General features: G+C 53.1%; 1 protein-coding gene across 2 annotated transcripts in view; it reads right to left on the reverse strand.

Annotated features, from left to right (window-relative positions):
* Window positions 1–52: 52 nt before the first annotated feature.
* CELF5 (CUGBP Elav-like family member 5) overlaps window positions 53–19,784 on the reverse strand; it is a 60,189-nt gene continuing 40,457 nt past the window's right edge. For both annotated transcript variants that reach the window (XM_050934146.1, XM_050934145.1), the window contains exons 4-13: window positions 17,274–17,402; window positions 16,721–16,800; window positions 15,431–15,577; window positions 8,868–9,012; window positions 8,345–8,491; window positions 7,902–7,964; window positions 7,729–7,812; window positions 6,395–6,538; window positions 5,016–5,179; window positions 53–3,800 (exon numbers count right to left, since the gene is read on the reverse strand). In XM_050934146.1, the coding sequence (XP_050790103.1) occupies window positions 5,052–5,179; window positions 6,395–6,538; window positions 7,729–7,812; window positions 7,902–7,964; window positions 8,345–8,491; window positions 8,868–9,012; window positions 15,431–15,577; window positions 16,721–16,800; window positions 17,274–17,402 (1,067 nt within the window). In that variant the 3' untranslated portion in view covers window positions 53–3,800; window positions 5,016–5,051. The remainder of the gene's footprint in view (window positions 3,801–5,015; window positions 5,180–6,394; window positions 6,539–7,728; window positions 7,813–7,901; window positions 7,965–8,344; window positions 8,492–8,867; window positions 9,013–15,430; window positions 15,578–16,720; window positions 16,801–17,273; window positions 17,403–19,784) is intronic.

Here is a 19,784-nt window from a genome sequence, read left to right on the forward strand (position 1 = left end):
AGGGCCCAGGCCCTGGGCAATTGGGGGGCCCTGGAAAAATGGGCCCCCTCCTCCCATCTGGTGCTCCTGCCAGGAAGCAGGATCAGGGCATGGGGGCTTGCCCCGCTCCGCCCACCCACCTGGCACTCCTGCCCCTACGCCACAACCACGCTCCCTGGCAGGGCAAGCGCCTACGCCCTGACCCCATTTCCCTGGCAGGAGCATGAGGGTTGTGGGGTGGGGGGGAATCCCACTTTCTCTGGCCCAGGGCCCCACAAAACTGTGATCCTCCTCTGAATGCAACACACAGAGATTGGAAAAAGGGTCTCCAACGGTTTAAACGTAAACTAGAACAATAAGGGCACTTATAAAGCCTCCACCAGGAGCACCATGACTTTGAGGGGGAAACATGAAAAGCGAGCCTGCAGGAGCCTTTATTTCCCCAGAACCCTTTGCTTTCCTTGAGCACCTTTCATAGGAGTAGCCCAGAGCACTTTATAAAGCAGGCCTGCTTGGAAAAGAAACGTTAATTCCATTTTCAGAAGGGAAAACTGAAACCTACACGCAACAGACCAGGGCTGAGCTAATCTCGAACACAAGATTGTGCTGCCCTGGGCTGACCACAGTCCGGCTTCCCTTATGCTACAGACCAGAGGCGGGTTTCTCTCTCTCTCTCGGCAGGCTCAGATGTGCTGGTGTAAATTAATAGATGGGCCAGCGTCAAGTTTGAGTCCTGAAGGGCTGGTCCATTTTATTTACAGAGCTGCTGTGGGAACTAATCAGTTAAAAATAAAACAGCTGGACTTTGTCACAAACACGTTAGAAGAGTGAGAGAAGACAGTGGTGTAAAGAAAAGCCCATTCGCCTTGTAGCTGCTGTAGCTTCTGGGTGTAGGTCACTGAGGCGGGGCTGGATCTGCCCCACTGGGGCGCGGGTGATGCAGTTGGCTTTCAGAGGCTGCAGGCCAAAGTGTACGATTCTGGCCAGCTCTCTTCAGCGAGACACCTGGAGCCGGGGCTGAAACCGCTTGCTGGCATGACGCAGTGGCAAAAGCACAGCGCGGGGAGTGGGGAACCGACAGGTCAGGGCCTGGTCTCCATGTCCCCAGCTCTCAAATGCTGCCGCTCTGTCTTGCAGCGTTCCCCAGGGCTGGGGCCACCAATAAAGGGCGAGGTGCTGGGGCAGCTATTCTGGGGATGGTGCCGTCGAATGTCCTAGAGAGCTACTGCCCTTTAGGGCTGCCTGTTCATAAGGACATTTGCTGGCACATAGCCTGAGTTGGACCCTCCTTTCTGTCCGTTCCCAAGTCTACAGGCCTTGCTGAATACAGAGGGAACCTAAGTACATGCTTGACTGTAGATCAGTGCTTAAGGGTACAGTGGCACTGCAGCGGGCTGACGTGATACCCAGCTTGGGAGCGACATGCATGTGCTAGCTTTGATCAAGATAGTGTGCTAAAAACAGCAGAGTGGCCCTGGCGGCTTGGGCTGGCAGCTCAAGTATGAGCCTGTTTGAAGTCTTAGGAAGGTGCTTAGAGGTCACAAGACTCTTGCTGCCATGGCCACGCTGCTATCTTTAGTGCATAGCGTAACTAAAGCTAACCCGGGTACGTCTCCCTGAGCTGAGGGACTCACATCTCCCAACTGCAGTGCAGATGTACCTCAACTGATTTGCTGAATAGGGATGGCCTTAAGCCTGTATTTAAATGCTTTACTAATCTGGGGCCTTCCTGACTGTCTTCAAACCCAAGAAATCATTTGGCGAGGGACACAACCAACATCCGAAAACCAGTTACTTAACAAGTAAAACTTTTATTAAATAAATTTCGGATTCTTTAGACCAGAGCGAGGAGTTTGACATTAAGACATAGCTTGAATCTCACCTGCAACACCGGATCAATCACATTGGTAACTGTGATGGAAGAAACTGATCTTAGACACTTAGTTCAAACCAGCTCAACCTAAAATTTCCAAAGTCCTTATTTTTTTTTTCGTTTTGTTGTTTGTTGGTAATATTTTTTGTGTTCAAAATTTGATTAAAGTTCAAACTTCATGAAATCACTTGTAGCAGAAATAAAGAACATCGTACAAATCACGTACATAATAGATGTTAAGTATAAAAATGGTATTTACAATCAGTAAACATGGACGATAGAAACGCACAAGCTTTCAATACTTCATCCTCTCTCTCATGTGTTCTCAGAATCAGACAGCGAGGGTTGGTGAAGATCCACAAATGTACTTTCTTAAAGAGCCTGGGCAACATCTGCACGTGGGAAGCTGGAGAATGACGACAGATTATAAAGGTCCCAAGAGAAACTTAGTCCTCAGCGCTCTCTTCTAAACCTGCTACATCAGTCTTTCCCCACCAACCCTCTGCTGATGTTGTTTAAACACACGCAGACACACACAAACGCACGCAGACACGCACAGGAATGTTCTTTGCACATTAGCAAACTCTGGACTAGTTGTTCAGAAGTTGTTTTTTTTTCTTTTGCTTAAACTTATTTTGGTAGAACCTTAAAGGGACTCTTTCAAGTTGTTCAATGGATGCTGCTTGTCCATACGATCCCTACTTTAGGAGAGCTCCAATTAACCAAGCTCGGACCTGGGTTCTGTGCTTAAGTGTATCTATATCTATAGCTATATCTATATATGCTGCATACGGTATAATTTGTCCTTGGAAGGGCGAGGGAATGCTGGAAAAAACAAAACAACCTCTTTTACAATGTTATCCTCCATGGATCTGCTCTGAAAAGCCTTGCGGAGGGGATAAGAGGTCCTCAACTGGAGTAAACATCGTTGCCAATGGAATGTTTGGTTTGGAAATGCTAAACGCTTGATAAAAAGCTCTATGTTCTAGCTGGAACGTGGAGGCCATTTCAGGCTTCCATCTCTCTGCTGTAGGATTACAGCGCTGGCCTTTGATAGGTTAGGAAAAATTCCCTGTTGCCATGGAGAACGATGAAAGTCAAGGGTTCTTGGCTGAGCACAGGGAAGGGCTGCTGTTGCCGGGGATGAAGGGTAAACGTACCTTATTTCCCATTCCAGAGGTGCTCAGGATGGGCTTCAGTGCCAAATTCCAGTAGCCTGGTCTCCAGAAGCCCTCCAAGAAGTAAGACTGAGAACTCTCAGTAGCTTTAATCAAGCTGGTGCTAAGGTTGATGGGTGAGTGAATCTTGAGGTGGCCTACTCCATTCCTGGAGGTATATAGTTCGCTCTCTCCTCACCGCTTGCTAATACCAAGTGGAGAGAGGATCTCCCCGTGGCCACGTCCTCTGACAATGTCCAGGCCCTTGTGCAGTCCCCGTAGAGGAAGTGCTGTCCCAGTCTGGAGGTGAGGAGGAGGGAGTCTCTGAATGGAAAAGTTTGGTCCTGTGATTTACGTTAAAAAAAAATAGAGACTGTATATATATATATATATTATATATATATTTATATTTATATATGAAAGGGTGAAAGCCAAAATCCCGTGAGTTGCTGTGGTGACCTAGAGACGCAACAAATGAGTTTTCTTAGTCCACGGCACTCCACACCTATCCCGAGCAGAAGGCAGCCTGGTCCCCATGAGTGTCGACTTCTCTGGCCCCCTCCTCCCCCAGTAATGGTGGTGGTGGCAGCAGCCAGCTGTGACACGACTCTTCCCGCTGGGTCGATGTCAAGCCTTCCAAAGCGTCTCTTCTCTTTGGAGCGTCACGTTTTCGGGGCAGGGGGGCAGGGTGGGACAGAAAAGGGCTGTGTCAAAAGAGTTCTTAAATTTACTGGCCTCTCCTGAAATCAGCTTGAAGCAGAAGAAGTTCTTCCTCTGGACGGTTCCTTTGCCTGCACGAAAAGAAGGTGGGAGGTGAACATCAGGCTTCTCGTTGTCCTTCTCCTCCATTGGAGGAAAGTGACCCCATGTTATTAGGGTTCTCCCCACCCCTCCAGCCTTCCCACAGCTCAGCGGTCTCAAGGCCCAGAACCCAACACCACTGGATCCCTGTGGGCTGAAGCGACAGCTTCATTAGCTCAAAGGCTGTACCAGACTCAGAACCCTTCATACATGGTCTAGGGCAGACCCACACTGAAGGAGCATGGCTGACGCGGGCTGAGAACTTGTTTGGCTGCTAGCAAAGATAGGGCTTCGCTGCCTTCAGTCCTGTGGCAACATGAAGTGCCCCGAACATGCTCTGTGATGGGGGTTAAACAGCTCGCCCCACCCCATTAGAAACATCTGACGCGAGTGTTGGAGAGGGCCTGCCCCAAATGCTGCAGTAACACTAGTGCAAGCGGGCACATCCGCGCTGACAGCCAAAGCAAGTACCAGGCCCAGTCTGAGAGGATGGCCAGGCGTGAGTGGTGGCTGACGTCCACCATCCGCTAATCATGTCCCTGCTGAAGCTGCGGCATCCCTATATTTCCTAATGCAGCATCCCCGGGGAGAAGGGCTTCTCACATGGGAACAGCTGCAAAAACCAGCATTCGCTGGGTCCCTGATGCCACGCAAACTTCACCGTGCTCCAGACCCTTCCACCAGTGCCCTCACTAGCAAAACCCCTCCAGCCTAGGGTAGCCAACAGAGAAAAACAAGCTGCCACCACAGAAGTTCAAACCATGGCCAAACTAAACAGCAGACGTGGTGCTTCACCCCAGGCCCCTGTTCCTAACCCAATCTATTGTCCCGGTGTCCACAGAAAGCAGAGATGGAAGCTCTTTGGCTTTCTGGCTGTATTAGGACATCTACTCCACCCAGCTGGATTGTTCCCTCCAGTGAATGCTTCAGTCCATTTTTAAATGACCCAAGTGTTGTGGCTTCCACCACTTATCTTGGGAGACCGTGCCACAGGCTAAGCCCACGCCACGCGCACCACCTGAAAACAATCTCTCAGGGTTAATTCCTACCTCTACAGCAGGGCAGTCAGGATGGCCTGGGGCTGCCGAACAACTGAGAGGAGGTTAACCTGCTTCTGGTAAGGATCTCTCAGCTGCAGAGTCACAGAGCAGCGGTGGAGGTGGACCTGGGTGGAGGAGCAGGAGCTGGGAGGTCTAATGCTTTACCTGTGCTGCAGCACTGAATCCTGGCTTCACACACTGTCAGTAGGGGTGGCTGGCGTCCTTGGGTCGTTTTAACTGAACTTTCAACCTCTTCATTCCGACCTGGAAGCCGTTCATGGCCTGGATGGCAGTCTGGGCACTGGACGGGTTGTCAAAGCTCACAAAACCTGAAGAACGAAAAGCGGGGAGATGGAAACTGTCACAGTTTCTCGTGGATCTAATGCCCCAGCGTCCGACTGAGATTGCTGGGGTGCACTGGCTCAAATCCATCCACCTAGGGTAGCCATGCCAGTAGAAAACATCCCACTTCCAGCTGTGACTGGGCGAAAGGCTGCACCCCTGGTGACTAGATTCAGGCTCTGCCACAGTGATGGGCACCTTTGCGCTCTCCAGGCCTGACTGTTGAAATTCAGGCTACCTAGGAATGAGGCCGCATGCCTTGAAAAAATGCTCCAACTGGGGAAAAAGGCAGCAGCCTGCCTGGTAAGCACCCCGGTTTCCACTCTTCACGGGCTCCCCGTTGACTGCAGAGTCCAGTTCCAGGTCTCTGCCCTGCTATTCCATGGGATCAGCCTCTGCTGCCCAAGAGAAACCTCGTGCCTGGCAGCCGTGATCTCCAAGTTCCATGGGTGCTGCTGAGCAGTAGCAGGAGACTGGTGATGGCAGCAGATAGAACGGGCCCAGGAGCTGGGCCTAGACGGTAAAATCTGCTCCCAGCAGAGAGGAGAGACCCCCCCCCCGAGATGTCGCCCTCCTCCGAGCCACAGTCAGTGCAAGTCTCAGCCCCTCCACCACCCCCACCATATATTCTGTGCACACACAGCAGCAGACACCCCTCCACCGGTTCACACTCATGCACAAACACCGAGCACACACACCAATAACCATAGCGACCGAAACAAGCCCCTATAAACGAACCACACCCTGTGTCCTCTAGGCTGGTGTGCTGACATATTGCTGAGGGAAAGGGGCATGTATGTACCTACACTGATAGTGTGGACACACACACACACACACACTCCCAGATCACCTGGTATATACACAGACACATCCACAAGTTCATACACATACATCCCTTGGTGTGTGCACACACCCAGTCTATACACAGCCCCAGTCCGCATGTTTACGCGTACACACACACACACACGCGCGCGCGTGCGTTGCTGAGCTACTCTCTCACACTTCCGATGTAGCCTCCACTCCACCCAGAACCAGATGCAGGACTTTGGGTCCCCCAAACGCCTCTAGCTCAGAGCGCTCCATGCCCCAGGGGAGTTCATCTCTTTTCCACCTCGTGCCCCAGATGGCTGCTGTCTCATCCAGCCTTGCCCTCACTCTGCCTCTCAGGGCCCTCTGCTGCTGCGGAAAAGGGGCTTGCTTACCAAAGCACTTGCTCTGGTTGGTGGCTCGGTCCATGAACACCTTGGAGGAGATAATGTTGCCAAAGGGCAGGAACATTTGCATCAGCTCGTTGTCTCCAAACTCCTGAGGGAGGTGGTAGATGAAGAGGTTGCAGCCTTCGGGACCTGCAGTCAGGGACGGGGAGGGGGTGGGAGGGGACAGGACACAAGTGTGCACAACCCCCGAGGGAAAAGAGAAAGAAACGGTTTCAGCTCAGAGAACAGAGAACCTCTGATGGGCCACCTCCGCCTCCCAACCCCACTACTGCTCGGCTCTCACCAGCGGTTAGCTCTGGATTTGGGGTGGGGGGCGCTCAGAGGGCTGCCCCCACAGCCACAGTTTGTGAACTACTTATCCCAGCAGTGCCTTGGGAACAACACATGACTGCAGGGTTCTGCTGAGCAGCTTTGGGTATCCCAGCCCCCAGTTTCCACCGGTGACACCAGACATCTCCCTCAGTGATGTGCCAGAGCCTGGGCACTGACGGGTTTGTTCCATTTGCGTGAACTTAGCCCTGGTGGAAGCCATTGGGTTGAGAGACCTGAGGACTCACTGGCGAGGTCTGACCCTTGGATTTGAAGTCCCATCTGAAAGACGACCACACGGTAAACCTGAAGGATTGCGCTGGACACACCCGAGGAAGGGCTGAGCCGGGCAGCTTATAGATTACAAGCCTGCTGCTTAAAGCAGCAAACCAGGCCTTCGATGGAGCCTGCTGCATTGAGCAGGGATGGCTGGGGGAATCCACCAACGCTCCTCCCAGAAGAGCCAGGAGGAAGCGCTGCAGAGTGACGCCAGGGGCTCTCTCCCCATGCTGGGCCAGTCTCAGGAATCTGATTCAAACCTTTGGCATGGCAGGGCAGAGCAGTAACTGAACTGCCAGTGCAGGGTGAGAACAAAATCCTCATCTCTTTTGGGTCACATTATTGAAAGTGACAGGCTGAGAAACAAATCCCAAGGCCCGGAAAGTCCAAGAAGTCACTGGAGTGCATCTCTTCCCTCTCTCTCCCCACTCATCAAGGGCCTGATCCAGGCTTTCCACTGACTTCCACAGGCTGTGGAGCACGCCCCGTGTGACTGGGGATGACCCCAGAAGGGGGCTTTTGCAACTGGCACGGTTTGGTGGCACCGATGCTGCCAGCTTTGAAGCCAAGCCATGGCTCATATGTCGGGCTTCTCCAGGACACTGGGTGAAGCCTGTTCACCCTCCACAGGGGAGATCAGAGCCCACGAGGCTCAGCTCCCCCAAGGGAATCCCACGAGCATCAGAGCGTCAGCCCCCAGACCGGAGCTTCCCCTAGTCCCAAGTCCTCACCTTCTCGCTGCTGCTGCTGCAGGATGGGATGCGGCTGGGGGATGGTCTGGGCTATCGGGGTGATGGTCGTGGTCGGATACATGGCTGCGGTCAATGAGACGTAACAAACCAGTTATCCAACGGAACGCGAACACAAGGGAAGGCTGGGGAGGGCCGGAAAAGGGGACAGGTACCTGCATACTGCTGAACCCCGGTAAAGGCTGGGTGCAAGGTCTCTGCCACTGAGGGGCTCTGAGCTGGAGCGAGGGAGAGAAAGAGAAAGGAATGAAAAGAGAATCGTGGGAGAGCTACACATGCGCTCCCTGGCCCTGCCGCAAGCCCAAGGGACCCAGAGCGGCTGCCAGGAGCTATGAGAAACTCCTTGTTTGGAAAGCCAGGGACGGTTACTAGTTCTGGCTCCCCGAGGTCTCTGGTTTGTGATGCGTAGCTAAGCCCAGACACAGAGACGGGGAGAGAGAGACACCTAGATCAAGCAGGGCTGGGGAGCAGGAGGAGAGAGAACACACAGTGTAACAAGAGGCACAGCACTTCATTGGGGAGATGGTGGAGTCAATCAGATCGTCTGGCCCTACGAGCCAGGAAGATGGTAGTCAAGGGTCCTCCCCTCCCTCCATACCTGGGTAGGGCACAAGGCCGTTGGCGTAAACTGTCTCCAAAGTGGGATGGCCGCTCGGGAAAGGCACCACCCCGGTGAACCCGTTTGTGATTGGCGCTACCAGCCCTGGAACTGCGGCTGTGCCCAGGAGAGGAGGCGAGTGTAGCCCTGAGGGAAAAGGCAAACAAATCCCACGTTAGCTTCGCCTCCACAACCCACCGACAACTCTGCCCAACGATTCATTATCATCTGACTGGCACTGCTGCAAAGAAGCTCACAACCATAGAACCATTGGACCAGGAGGGACCTTGAGAGGTCTCCTAGTCCAGTCCCCTGGGCAATGCTGTGGGGATAGGTGCACAATGCCACAGGCCTAAATAGCATTAGTAGGGCACTGGCGCTCTGCAGGCCAGGGATAGGCTACTACTCTGTTGCCTAGCACAAAGGGGCCTCGTTCTTGGTTGTTATCTAAAGCCTGTATAGGTAAATAACAGTAATAACAGTAACTCTGCTCTACTCAGAGCTGAGAGTGGTGGGCACCTACCTGAGGTCGGCGCAATCGGGGTGGCCGGTAGCCCGTTTAGACTGACGGCGCCGATCTGCTGGATATGGCATGGGGAAAAGGTGACGCCTGGGCTCAGGTAGCTGCCATGAGACGTGGAGAGAACCGTCGTCTGCTGCTGCATCAGCTGCAAAATGAAGCGAAGAGACATCCCTTCAGCCCTGGTGCCAGGGTACGTCTAATAAGTTACTCAGCCTCGGGCTCCAGGGCCGGACACCCCCCATTCACACAGCACCCACATGCAAACCCCACCCCAGCTACTAACTCAGCCACAGGATCTGAGAGGCAGGTTTCATCTCCGACCAGCCACTAGGAGGCACCAGATTCCAAGAATCCACCCCAAATTCTAGCGCTCAGACGGCTGCTAAGGGATGGAGAAGCCTGGCTGGCCAGGCCCTCCCTGGTGATGGGGTTAGGACAGAGCATCCTTGCTCCCTGGATACTCACCTGAGCGACGGCTCCTGCAGGGCCAGCTCCAGGCCAGCAAGGCACCGCAAACACAACCTCGCAGACAAACCCCTCTGAGCATCAATCCCCAATTGGCTCCCAGGGACGTGAGCATGGGTCTGATTCAGCAAAGGAAGGAGCCGATTCCCTGCAGCTGGGTTGGGATGCGGCCGGACAAGCTCCTGGGAAGAGCCGCTCACAAGAGGTTTATGTCAATGCCTGACCCAAACCCTGGCCTCGACTGAGCTCCCAAACGCCAGGCTAAGCCAGATCCAGCTCTTAACACCACTGCTTCTCTCTGGCCCAGCTCTCTAGTACTGTAACAAATCCACTGCCTCCTGGACCGCTTCTGTGCTGCACACCATGACCCCTCATGGCAGCAGCCAGGCTAGAACTTGAGGATCTTCCTGCTCTGAAAACAGAGTTTGAGCTAAAGGAGAATCACTGTTAGCAGTATGGGGTCAATGACACACAGTTGAAAAGCTCTGATTTCTGTTCCACAAAGGGCAGCGGTACCGCATACATATTTGCCAGCTCATTACAAGAGAAGCCAACAGGCACTTGGATGCATTGTGTGGTGATAGAACCGCCTCCACCCCATGCTCCTCCTCCCAGTCTTGTCTTCAGCTACTCATGAAGGGAGACCTTATAAATGAACCAGACAAGTGAGAGAGGCTAAAGGTTGAGTAAGGCATTTCCTTCCAGCCCTCTCCCACCAGGGGACCAGTGCAAGACTGCTCTCTAGGAAGCATTCCTTAGTGCACGGTCCGGTATGGTTTTCACTAGCCCAAAGGATGGGAATTCAACTAGGGAGCTCTGTGAGATCGCTCCCCTCACACCCTGCCCATTGCCAGGAGCTGGCTGTTATACATTTGTATTTTGCTCAGACACATGCAGTCCCTTTTAGCCTCCACACTAACAACACATAGCCCTCGCGGGGGCTGAGATCACATCACAGACTTTGCCATACAAAATCAGAGCAATTTTGCCTCCAGAAGCAGTCTCCGCCTGGTGCCTCAGGGGAAGGCAAACTCCTTTGCCTCCATAATGCACCTGGCTAACTAGGCAGTGATGCACATTGGAGTAGGAGACAAGGAGGAAGGGAAAATCCTTCCTGATCCCTGCAGCCATCCGTTGATGCTCTGAAGCATGAGATTTGATTACATAAATATTAGCACAAATAGCTGCAAAAGTCATGAATGCCCACCAAATTATCCAGCCCCTTTGTAACCCTGTGATAGCATCGGACACCGTCGTTTCTCACAGGCAAGAATGACAGTGAGTAAATGGTGCGACATTTGCAGGGAGGAAGATGATCCACGGTGCCCAGGCTGGGAACTAATGAGCCGGAGAGAACCCCAAGATCTGTCTATGTCCAAAAGCCTCAGTACAGAATCCCCTTATATTCACTCCCCTCCTGTCTCTTCTCAAGTTTAATGGATACTGCATCAACTTAGCTCACCCCCTTAAGAAGACTGAGCATATTCAGAGCCTTTGCAACCAATGTGGCCCAGAGATCAGCAAACACAGGAGACCAAAGCAGTGAGTTCTAGAGTCAAGGAGCTGGTAGCTCCTAGACGTATAAATCTAGCTTGAACACCTCATCCGATCACTGCTGTTGAGTCAAAATAGGAGTTAGCTAAGTTGTGGCGTTAATGTCTCTTTGTAGTGGCATGAGCAAGGCCTGCTGGAGCAGTATTCAGCTCAGCAGGGCAGCGGTGGGATGGGTGGGAGAATCATAGAATCACAGACATGTCAGGCTGGAAGGGACCTCTAGAAGTCATCTCACCCAGACCCCTGTGTTCAGGCAGGACCAAGTAAACCTAGCTTTGTAGCTCCCATGAGATCTACGGGGGGTGGACGGGGACAAAATAAAGTGTTTTGGCTTCTGGGTAGAAAATTCCCTTCCCTGCAGGCGCCTGCAAATCGCACACACCACTCGTGTCGCTTATCCCTGCAGGGCGCAATATTAGTGGGAAAGAGGGTGCAGTCTGACTGCCACATCCTCCCATCCCAAAGGAAATGCCCTGGATGAGGAGAGTGAACCCCGCACAATGGCCACCACCCCAGGGCCTCTGCGCAGAGCCATCTACATGCTAATGGGAAGGCCACTATCTGGGACATCACATGGATGCTCCCCAGAAGAAGCTGCTTTTCTGCCTATGAACCTGGGTTGTCACTATTCCCGCCCATGTGGCTTTTCCAGTGGCCCCCACTTCTAAGCAAAGCAGGGATACCCTTGTGGTTACTGGCCTGGGAGACCTCCTAGGCCAGGCAAGTTGGGATTGGGAGTGTCAGGGTATCTCAGTAAGTAGAACAAGAGATGGTATCAAACCAATACCCCAAGTTGGTGCTACATGGCGCTGTGCTCCTGGAGGTGCTGTCTTTGGGAGGTGATGTTAAGCCAAGTTTTAACCACTCATGGTCCTTACTCAGGGTCACAACTGTTTTCCTTCTCTGCCCTGTGTAGGGGATTACCATCCCCATCGTTCTAACCCGTCTGATCGCTTCGGCCCAGAGACCCAGCGAGTCACAAGCTGGCGAAAAACTCCCGGTGTTTTACGGAGCAGCCAGATCAAAAGAGGTTCTCTTGGGATCATGCAGTGCCACCATCACTTGCTGCACCGATACATTATAATAACAGTGTCCACTTGGCCAGGAAGCAGCCACAAGCGTCAAATCTTCTGCGCCAGTGCTGCCCTGGAAAAACTTGTCGCCGTTCCAGAGATCAGCTGAACTCGAACTCAGCACAAGCCCCATCACTCGAGGCTGCTCACTGGATTGACGTTCGGAATACGTCTACAAGGACTCTGCTAGCAGATCCCTCCTCGGTACTGCCCCTTCCGCAGACGATGGGGGAGGGCACTTCGAAGGGTGAAGACTGCAAAGACTCACGACACCCTGATATAGTCAGCGTGAGAACAGGCCAGGATCCCACCTCCAGAGAGAGGAGAAGCCAAAGATCAGGACAAGCCCAAGGTCCAAGGGAAGCAACAGTCCAAGATTAAAGGCCCAGGGCTGGGCCACAGTCAATGAGAAGGGGGAAGGAAAGCAGGCCAAGCCAAGAGTCAAGGAGGAAAAGGCTAGGAATGAAGGCAAGGAGAAGGAGTGGGAGGCAGGACCAGTCAAGAGTGAAAGAGAAGACGAAGGCCAAGCCTAAAGTCAAAGACCTCTCACACCATGACCTCCCTGAAGTCCCACCCCTGCCTACCCCACAACCTAACACACACACCAGAAACGTGCATGGACAAAAGCCCCCACTATGCCAAGGCTGGCCCCATTGGCTAGGATCTAGATCAAGGGGAGGCCAGTAGTTGGACGGGGGAGCTGGAAGCAAACCCTGGGGTGCTGGAGCAGGCGATGCTGGTAGCTCAGGACAAGGCACTGTCCCGTCCAGGCCCTTACTGAACCAGTGTCCCAGGCACAGGGTGCTGGTGAGAGGAGGAGGAGGCGTCATTTGAATGACACGTAACACCAAGGTCCTGACCAGTGCTGGTTGTTACAGATCCTGCAGTCATTTTCCATTAGAATAGTCCACTAGCCGATCGTGGCCAAGGGCCAGCTCCCTGAACTCCCCTCTGCAGTTCCAGTTTGACACAGACAGTGCTCTTCCTCGCGCCCTGCCCCATCAACGGGCAGAGGTGGCTGCATTGGGGGGAGGGTGCGGAGCGAGTCCTCAGCGGGTACAATTTGAACTGACAGCGATGTAAACTGCTGACATCACTTGGGGTTATGTCCAGGCAGCTTCTCCTCCCTCCAAACTCAGATAGGGTTCTTCCCTCATGTGTGTGTGTGCATGGCAGGGAGGGGTCCATGGGACAAAGGGGACTGAATGAAGACTGCACCTAACTCCAAATTTTTTGCTCCAGTGTAGCCTTGAGCAGGTCACTGAGGGTACATCTACACTGCAGTAGAAGACCCGTGGCACGGCCCCAGCTGACCTGGGTCAGCTGACTCAGGCTTACGGGACTTGGGCTGCAGGGCAGTGTGGACATTTGGGCTTGGGCTCTGAAACCCCACAAGGGGGCTGGGTCCCAGAGCCAGGCTCCAACCTAAGACCAAACATCTGCACTGCAATTTGTAGTCCCACAGCCCGAGCTCTGCAAGCCCAGTCAATTGTGCCAGGCTCTGATACTTGGTTCTGTGGGTTTTTTATGACAGTGGAGACCCATGTAGAGTCTCTCTGGGCTTTTCTACCTTATATGAAGTAGTCAGCTGACCTGACGATGAAAATAACCAACCAGAGTTGGCTGAGCCACAGGAAGGTAGGATTTGCACTGCCAGATGGGACCATTGGTCCATCAGGCTTGGAATCCTGCCTCTGACAATAGCCCAGATCCCATTGAAAATAACACTACTGCCATCACACAGCTCTTTAACAACAGCATTCTGCTAAGGTAGCCCTGGTCTGCAGCCAAAGGACCTGAGACCCCGCAGTAGGTCTTGAGTCTGAAAACATCCACTCAATGTGCAGCGGCAGTCAAAAAAGCAAACAGAATGCTGGGAAAAATTCAGAAAGGGATAGATAATAGGATAGAAAATATCATGTTGCCTCTATATAAGTCCATGGTACGCCCACATCTTGAATACTGTGGGCAGATGTGGTCGCCCCATCTCAAAAAAGATATATTGGAATTGGAAAAGGTTCAGAAAAGGGCAACAAAAATGATTAGGGGGATGGAATGGCTTCCGTCTGAGGAGAGATTAATAAGACTGGGACTTTTCAGCTTGGAAAACAGATGGCTAAGGGGAGATATGATTGAGGTCTATACAATCATGACTGGTATAGCGAAAGTAGATAAGGAAGTGTTGTTTACTACTTCTCATAACACAAGAACTAGGGGTCACCAAATGAAATTAATAGGCAGCAGGTTTAAAACAAATAAAAGGAAGTATTTCTTCACACAATGCAGTCAACCTGTGGAACTCCTTGCCAGAGGATGTTGTGAAGGCCAAGACTATAACAGGGTTAAAAAAAGAACTAGATACATTCATGGAGGATAGGTCCATCAATGGCTATTAGCCAGGATGGACAGAGATGGTGTCCGTAGCCTCTGTTTGCCAGAAACTGGGCATGGGTGACAAGGGATGGATCACTTGGTGATTCCCTGTTCTGTTCATTCCCTCTGGGGCACCTGTCACTGGCCACTGTTGGTAGACAGGACACTGGGCTAGATGGACCCTTGGTCTGACCCAGTAGGGCCATTCTTATGTTCTTATGAATCTATCCAAGGCTCAACCAGCCAGGAGAGAAATATAGCAGAGCCAGGTACATTCTCCTCGATTCAAAGACTCTCCTAGCCACTGCAGGCCACATAATCGCACCAACAAAGAGAGAAATACTCCAGAACCGACTGTGTTGGACTAGATGCTGGGGTTTTCCTAAGAGAGAGAAACCTAAGAGAGAGAAACCCGCAAGGACCCAGCTTGCTAGGACTCACAACCCACCATGGCACAATCATTCCCAAGGGCTAAGAGAGCAATACGCCCAACCCAGGGACGCTGCACCAGATGCTAGAGGAATACACCACAACACGAAGACTCTGCATATCCAGGGGACAAGTCCCAGGCATCATGGCTCCAAACTGCCCACAAACCTCAGGAAGGTCTACACGGCAATCGCGGGGTGTGACTGCAGCTTGCGCTGACGTCTCCAGGATAAGCTTTAATCTATCTAGGCTGGGTCCCGGAGCAGGGAAGAGCAGCACACCTGTCAGCACAGGGTAGCCTGGGACTGCAACATAGTCAGGCCCCACCAGAGAAATACACCAGGGCACACTTGAGCTGTCTCTCAGGACTCCTAGACACTTCAACCGGTCCACTAGCTACAGCAGGCACTGTACTGAAGCAATATGTCACAACTCAGAAATGAGACCAGATCTCTCCTGGAGGACCGTCGGCCAACCAGTCACACCCACTAGGAGAAACACACCGGGGCCAGATCGTGTGTCTCGCTCAGGCCCTACAGCACAGCCAGCACAACAGGCTGAGAAGGAAACCCAGGAGACCACAGCAGACCGCTCCGGGAGCCGGTTGGTCTCTGCCAGCCCTGGTCTCCGTGGTGTCACACCACGGTGATAGGGCCCCGCGATACTCACAGCCTGCGCGTACGCGCTGTACGGGCTGAACGGCAAGGTGAGAGACGGAGTGAAAATCCCCAGCTGCCCCACCATTTGCTGCATCCGACGTAGGGTCCTCTCCTTATCGGTGTCAGCAAACTTCACGACTAGACTGGAGGAGGCACCCTATGCACAGAGAGAGGAGACAGAGAGACAGAGACAGAGACAGAGAGAGAGAAGAGCACAGCAGTGAGGGCATCGGGCGGCATTGGCGGGAGTGGCAGCACAGAGAGGAAGAGAGGAGGAGGGTCAGCAGAGCAGCAAATGTCAGAGTGAAAGGGTCCGGCTGAGATCCGAACCTGAGAGCTAGGGGAAGCCCTGCCCAGACACACAAGCTGGTGGACACAGATACAGACACGCACACAAGAAAACACGGTTGCTGCCGTAAGGATGCCCAAGGGCGCCCAGCCGCAGGTGCAGCGCCGAGCATCCGGCTGTCCCCACACCCACACAATACACAACCGCAGATACTGGCAGTGAGGTGACAGGGAGGCACCGGTACAGCACTGGCGTACAGGGCACATACACACAACGGTGTATGCAGGCAAACAAACCACACATGCATCCTAGGATAACAACCGCCTGAGCAATGCAAAGTCCCACCGCGCCCCGGGTGACATGGAGAGAGAACGCACAACTATGTGGCAACCATCGCTCCAGCACACAGGATAGATGTTGTTTCCCGCTCCCAAACATGTACGAAGCATGTACACCCATGCACACCACACCCCAGAATACTCACAATCACACCCACTCTGGACACAAACACATGCTCCTTTCTACATACACCCCAGCCCCAGGTGACGGAAAGGCAGACAACAGGGCATGCACACCGCCATATGTCCAAGCAGAGTAGATACAGATGTACTCTGTCCCAGGGCACCCCTAATCACACCGACCCCAAATCAATCATAGATACACAATCTAACATCCAGGTCACACACAGCCATATGCCTATAGGAGCCCAAATATACACCACACGCCCTGCCCTGTCTGCTCACAGTCAGACCTACCACGGCAAACACAATACCACGACCGCCACCCCTGCCTAAGATAGTCAGGATGATGGGATACCCTGGGCACACACAACCGAATGCGCAGGCAGAGCAGTAACACATATGGTACTCCCACACAGGTCACAAAGCATGCATGTGCCTGTTGCTCTGCTGAGCAGTGATGGGGGTTCCCAGCCACAGATGGATGGGGAGCGGTCACTTGAACAGAGATGGGGAGCAGGGGGCGTGACGGGTACCTTGGACTCATACTCACAGGCATTGTCTGGCTGCCGTGCAGTGCGTGGATTGCTGCTTGAGCCTCTGTGTGAGACGAGAACTTTACAAAGGCGCAGCCTGGAGAGGGACAGAGAGCAAGGGAGACTGCAGGTGAGAGCAAACCCGAGAGGGACGCCGGGAGCCAGGCGCCACCTGCATACAGGGGAGCGGGCCCGAGGCCGGATCCAAACCGGCCCAGAGTCTGAGATCCGGATCCTGCTGCTCAGGCCGATCCCTACAAAGCATTCCAGGGCCAGGGCCAGGAGGACAGATGGAGGCAAGAGGCTGGCTTGGCAGGTGCTCCATCTGATTCAGGCAGACAGCTGGGCACATCAATGTCTGCTGACCCAGGGACTCACCCCAAGCCATGTTCCCCCTCTCCGAAGCAGGCCTCTCCTCTTGCCTGCCACCCTCCATCTTTGGCTGGGAAACGGCCCTGACGTACAGACCCGCCCAGCGCCGGGGTTGAGTTGGGTGCACCCCAGGGCGCAGAGACAGCAAGGCAGAGGCCTACCTGTGGAGCAGGCATGACAGACAGAAGAGGCTCGCACCTTTACTGTTGCCATCAGGTCCCCGGAGCACGGTACATTCGTCAATGACCCCAAAGGGTTCAAAGAGCCGGAGCACGTCATCCTCAGACTGCTGCTTATTTAGCATCCCCACAAACAGCTTCCTGTCCCCTAGGGGCAAACACAGAAACATCAACCTTCTGTGAGTCTCGCGGCTCAGAGGACAAGGACACGGGGCATCCGGCCTTGGATATGTAACACACAGGGCAGGTGAGTTACTTTCCTTGGGCCACAATTCATCCCGGACAGCAATCCGATGAGGTTCCTGTGATACCAAGCAGGGATCCAGCCCCCCTAAGGGTTAATAATAGCTCCTTCCATCGCAGGATCTCAAAGCACACTGCAGACGTTAAAGAGTGAAGCCTCCCAGGCCCACCCCCTGCAAGGTGAGCATTATCCTCCCCACATGGCAGGTGAGGAAATTTGATTTGCCCAGCGTTGCACAGCAGAGGTAGGGAATGGAACCCAAGAGCCCTGAGTTCGAGTTTCCTGGCGCTCACGCCTGGAGAGGGACTAGAACCCAGGGCTGCAGCTCCCAGCCTCCGCAGGCTTTAACCACTAGACCCCCCTCTCCTGCGTCTTGAGACAGAAAAAGAACCCAGGTGTTCTGGCTTCCAGTCTCCCACGCTAGAAATGTTGCCAAAGGGTTGGCACTAATGCCAGGGAGATGAGTGGGTGTGGGGCCAAAGGGAGGACGAATATCCCCTCCCCTCCCTCCCACTGTCCACAGGACATGTCTTGAGGGCTCAGCACACTCTGGCCCTGGTGGGAGAGGGGACGAAAGGCACAAGACTACATTCACGTTAGGCAGAGAGTCGCTTTGGATTAGTTAATTGTAAGGGAGAAACTCAATTCAAGAGTTTATGGGGACGGGGAGCGGGGAGCGGAAGTGATAACAATGGGGTGCCTTCTTCCTGTTCCCACCCTCCCCTACTCCCTTCGCCATCACCCCACACAAAGCGGCCCCCCAGCTGGCCCGAAGCCCAGGCTCCGATGCTAACATCTTACAGCCGGGTGTCATTAGGCCGGAGAGAAACATGGCGTCTGCTTGCGTTGGCAGCATGGAGCTCTGGTCTCTGGATCACACCAGCTGGTTACTCTTAGTGCCTGACCCCAGGGATGATCCTGCTCCCCGTCCCACAGAGGGGTCGTGTCACCGAAATGGTTAAATACGCCCCCTGGAACGTGCATAGGAGAAAGGCCCCACAGGGAATGGCTGTGTCAGGATGAGGTTTAGGAGGAGCAGCGAGGGAGGATTCCTTATTGTTAGTGACAGGATCAGAGGGGCCGGCTTCAAACAAAACCAATTGAATGTGACGTGTGTCAGGGAAAATAGAGAAGAGGCTGCTATCTGCTTGAGAGTGCAGTGACCTGAAAAACAACAGGTCTGCAAGCTACAACAGCACAGGGGAAGTGTGTGTGTGTGTGTGGGGGGGCGCTTTCGTGCTGCGGGCAGCACCCATCGGCTTAGAAAGTGGCTCCCCACCTAGGTAACCCAGTGCTCCATCCCCTCCCGCCCCACAGATGTGCATGCATTGGGACACGTGAGGGGAGGGCCCACATGTGCCAGCACACACTTACACAAGAGCGCATTGGGAGACACATGCGCACACCCATAAATAAAAGACGTGACCACACATGGGCTCATGCATGCCCGGCAAGATGCATTGCACAGTGACTCCGCGGATGCTGTCCGAGCCATGTTTCCAGAGAGTGAGCGAGAGAGACGTGCAGACAGAAAGATCCACACTCCTGCCGTACAGGTAGCACGCGGAGACAGACGTACAGCTGCGTGCACACAGGTGCAGTCACTTACACAAACACACGGGTCTCATTCAATGTCAAGGTATTTTCATGGGAAAAAGCTGCCCTCTGATCAACTTGATTGAAAGGGTTAAAAATCACGGGTCTGGCTCTTGATTTACAACAGAGTGGGTGACCAGAAAATCCAGCCCCATTTTTTTTTAAAGACAAAGGCTCCTGACCAATGTTGTTTGCAACGCTCCAGTGTATTAGAATGCACAGAGTTTTCAACATTTCCATTTGATTGTCACTGTTTTACCCTCTTCTCTGCCCTTGGACAATGAAAATAAATGGGACAGTGTCACTTTGGAGTGCCTAGTCACGTTCATATTATTGTGAGTATTTACTGTTTGTATCACTAGCAACCTTACTCCAGAATCAGGACCCCATGATGCTAGGGCAGGGGTAGGCAACCTATGGCATGTAGGCCAAAGGCGACAAGCAAGCTGATTTTCAGTGGCACTTACACTGCCTGGGTCCTGGCCACCGGTCCGGGGGGCTCTGCATTTGAATTTAATTTTAAATGAAGCTTCTTAAACATTTTAAAAACCTTATTTACTTTACATACAACAATAGTTTAGTTATATATTATAGACTTATAGAAAGAGGCCTTCTAAAAATGTTAAAATGTACGACTGGCACGCGAAACCTTAAATCAGAGTGAATAAATGAAGACTCAGCATACCACTT

Source organism: Gopherus flavomarginatus, chromosome 24 (assembly GCF_025201925.1).
Source record: "Gopherus flavomarginatus isolate rGopFla2 chromosome 24, rGopFla2.mat.asm, whole genome shotgun sequence".
NCBI lineage: Eukaryota > Metazoa > Chordata > Testudines > Testudinidae > Gopherus > Gopherus flavomarginatus.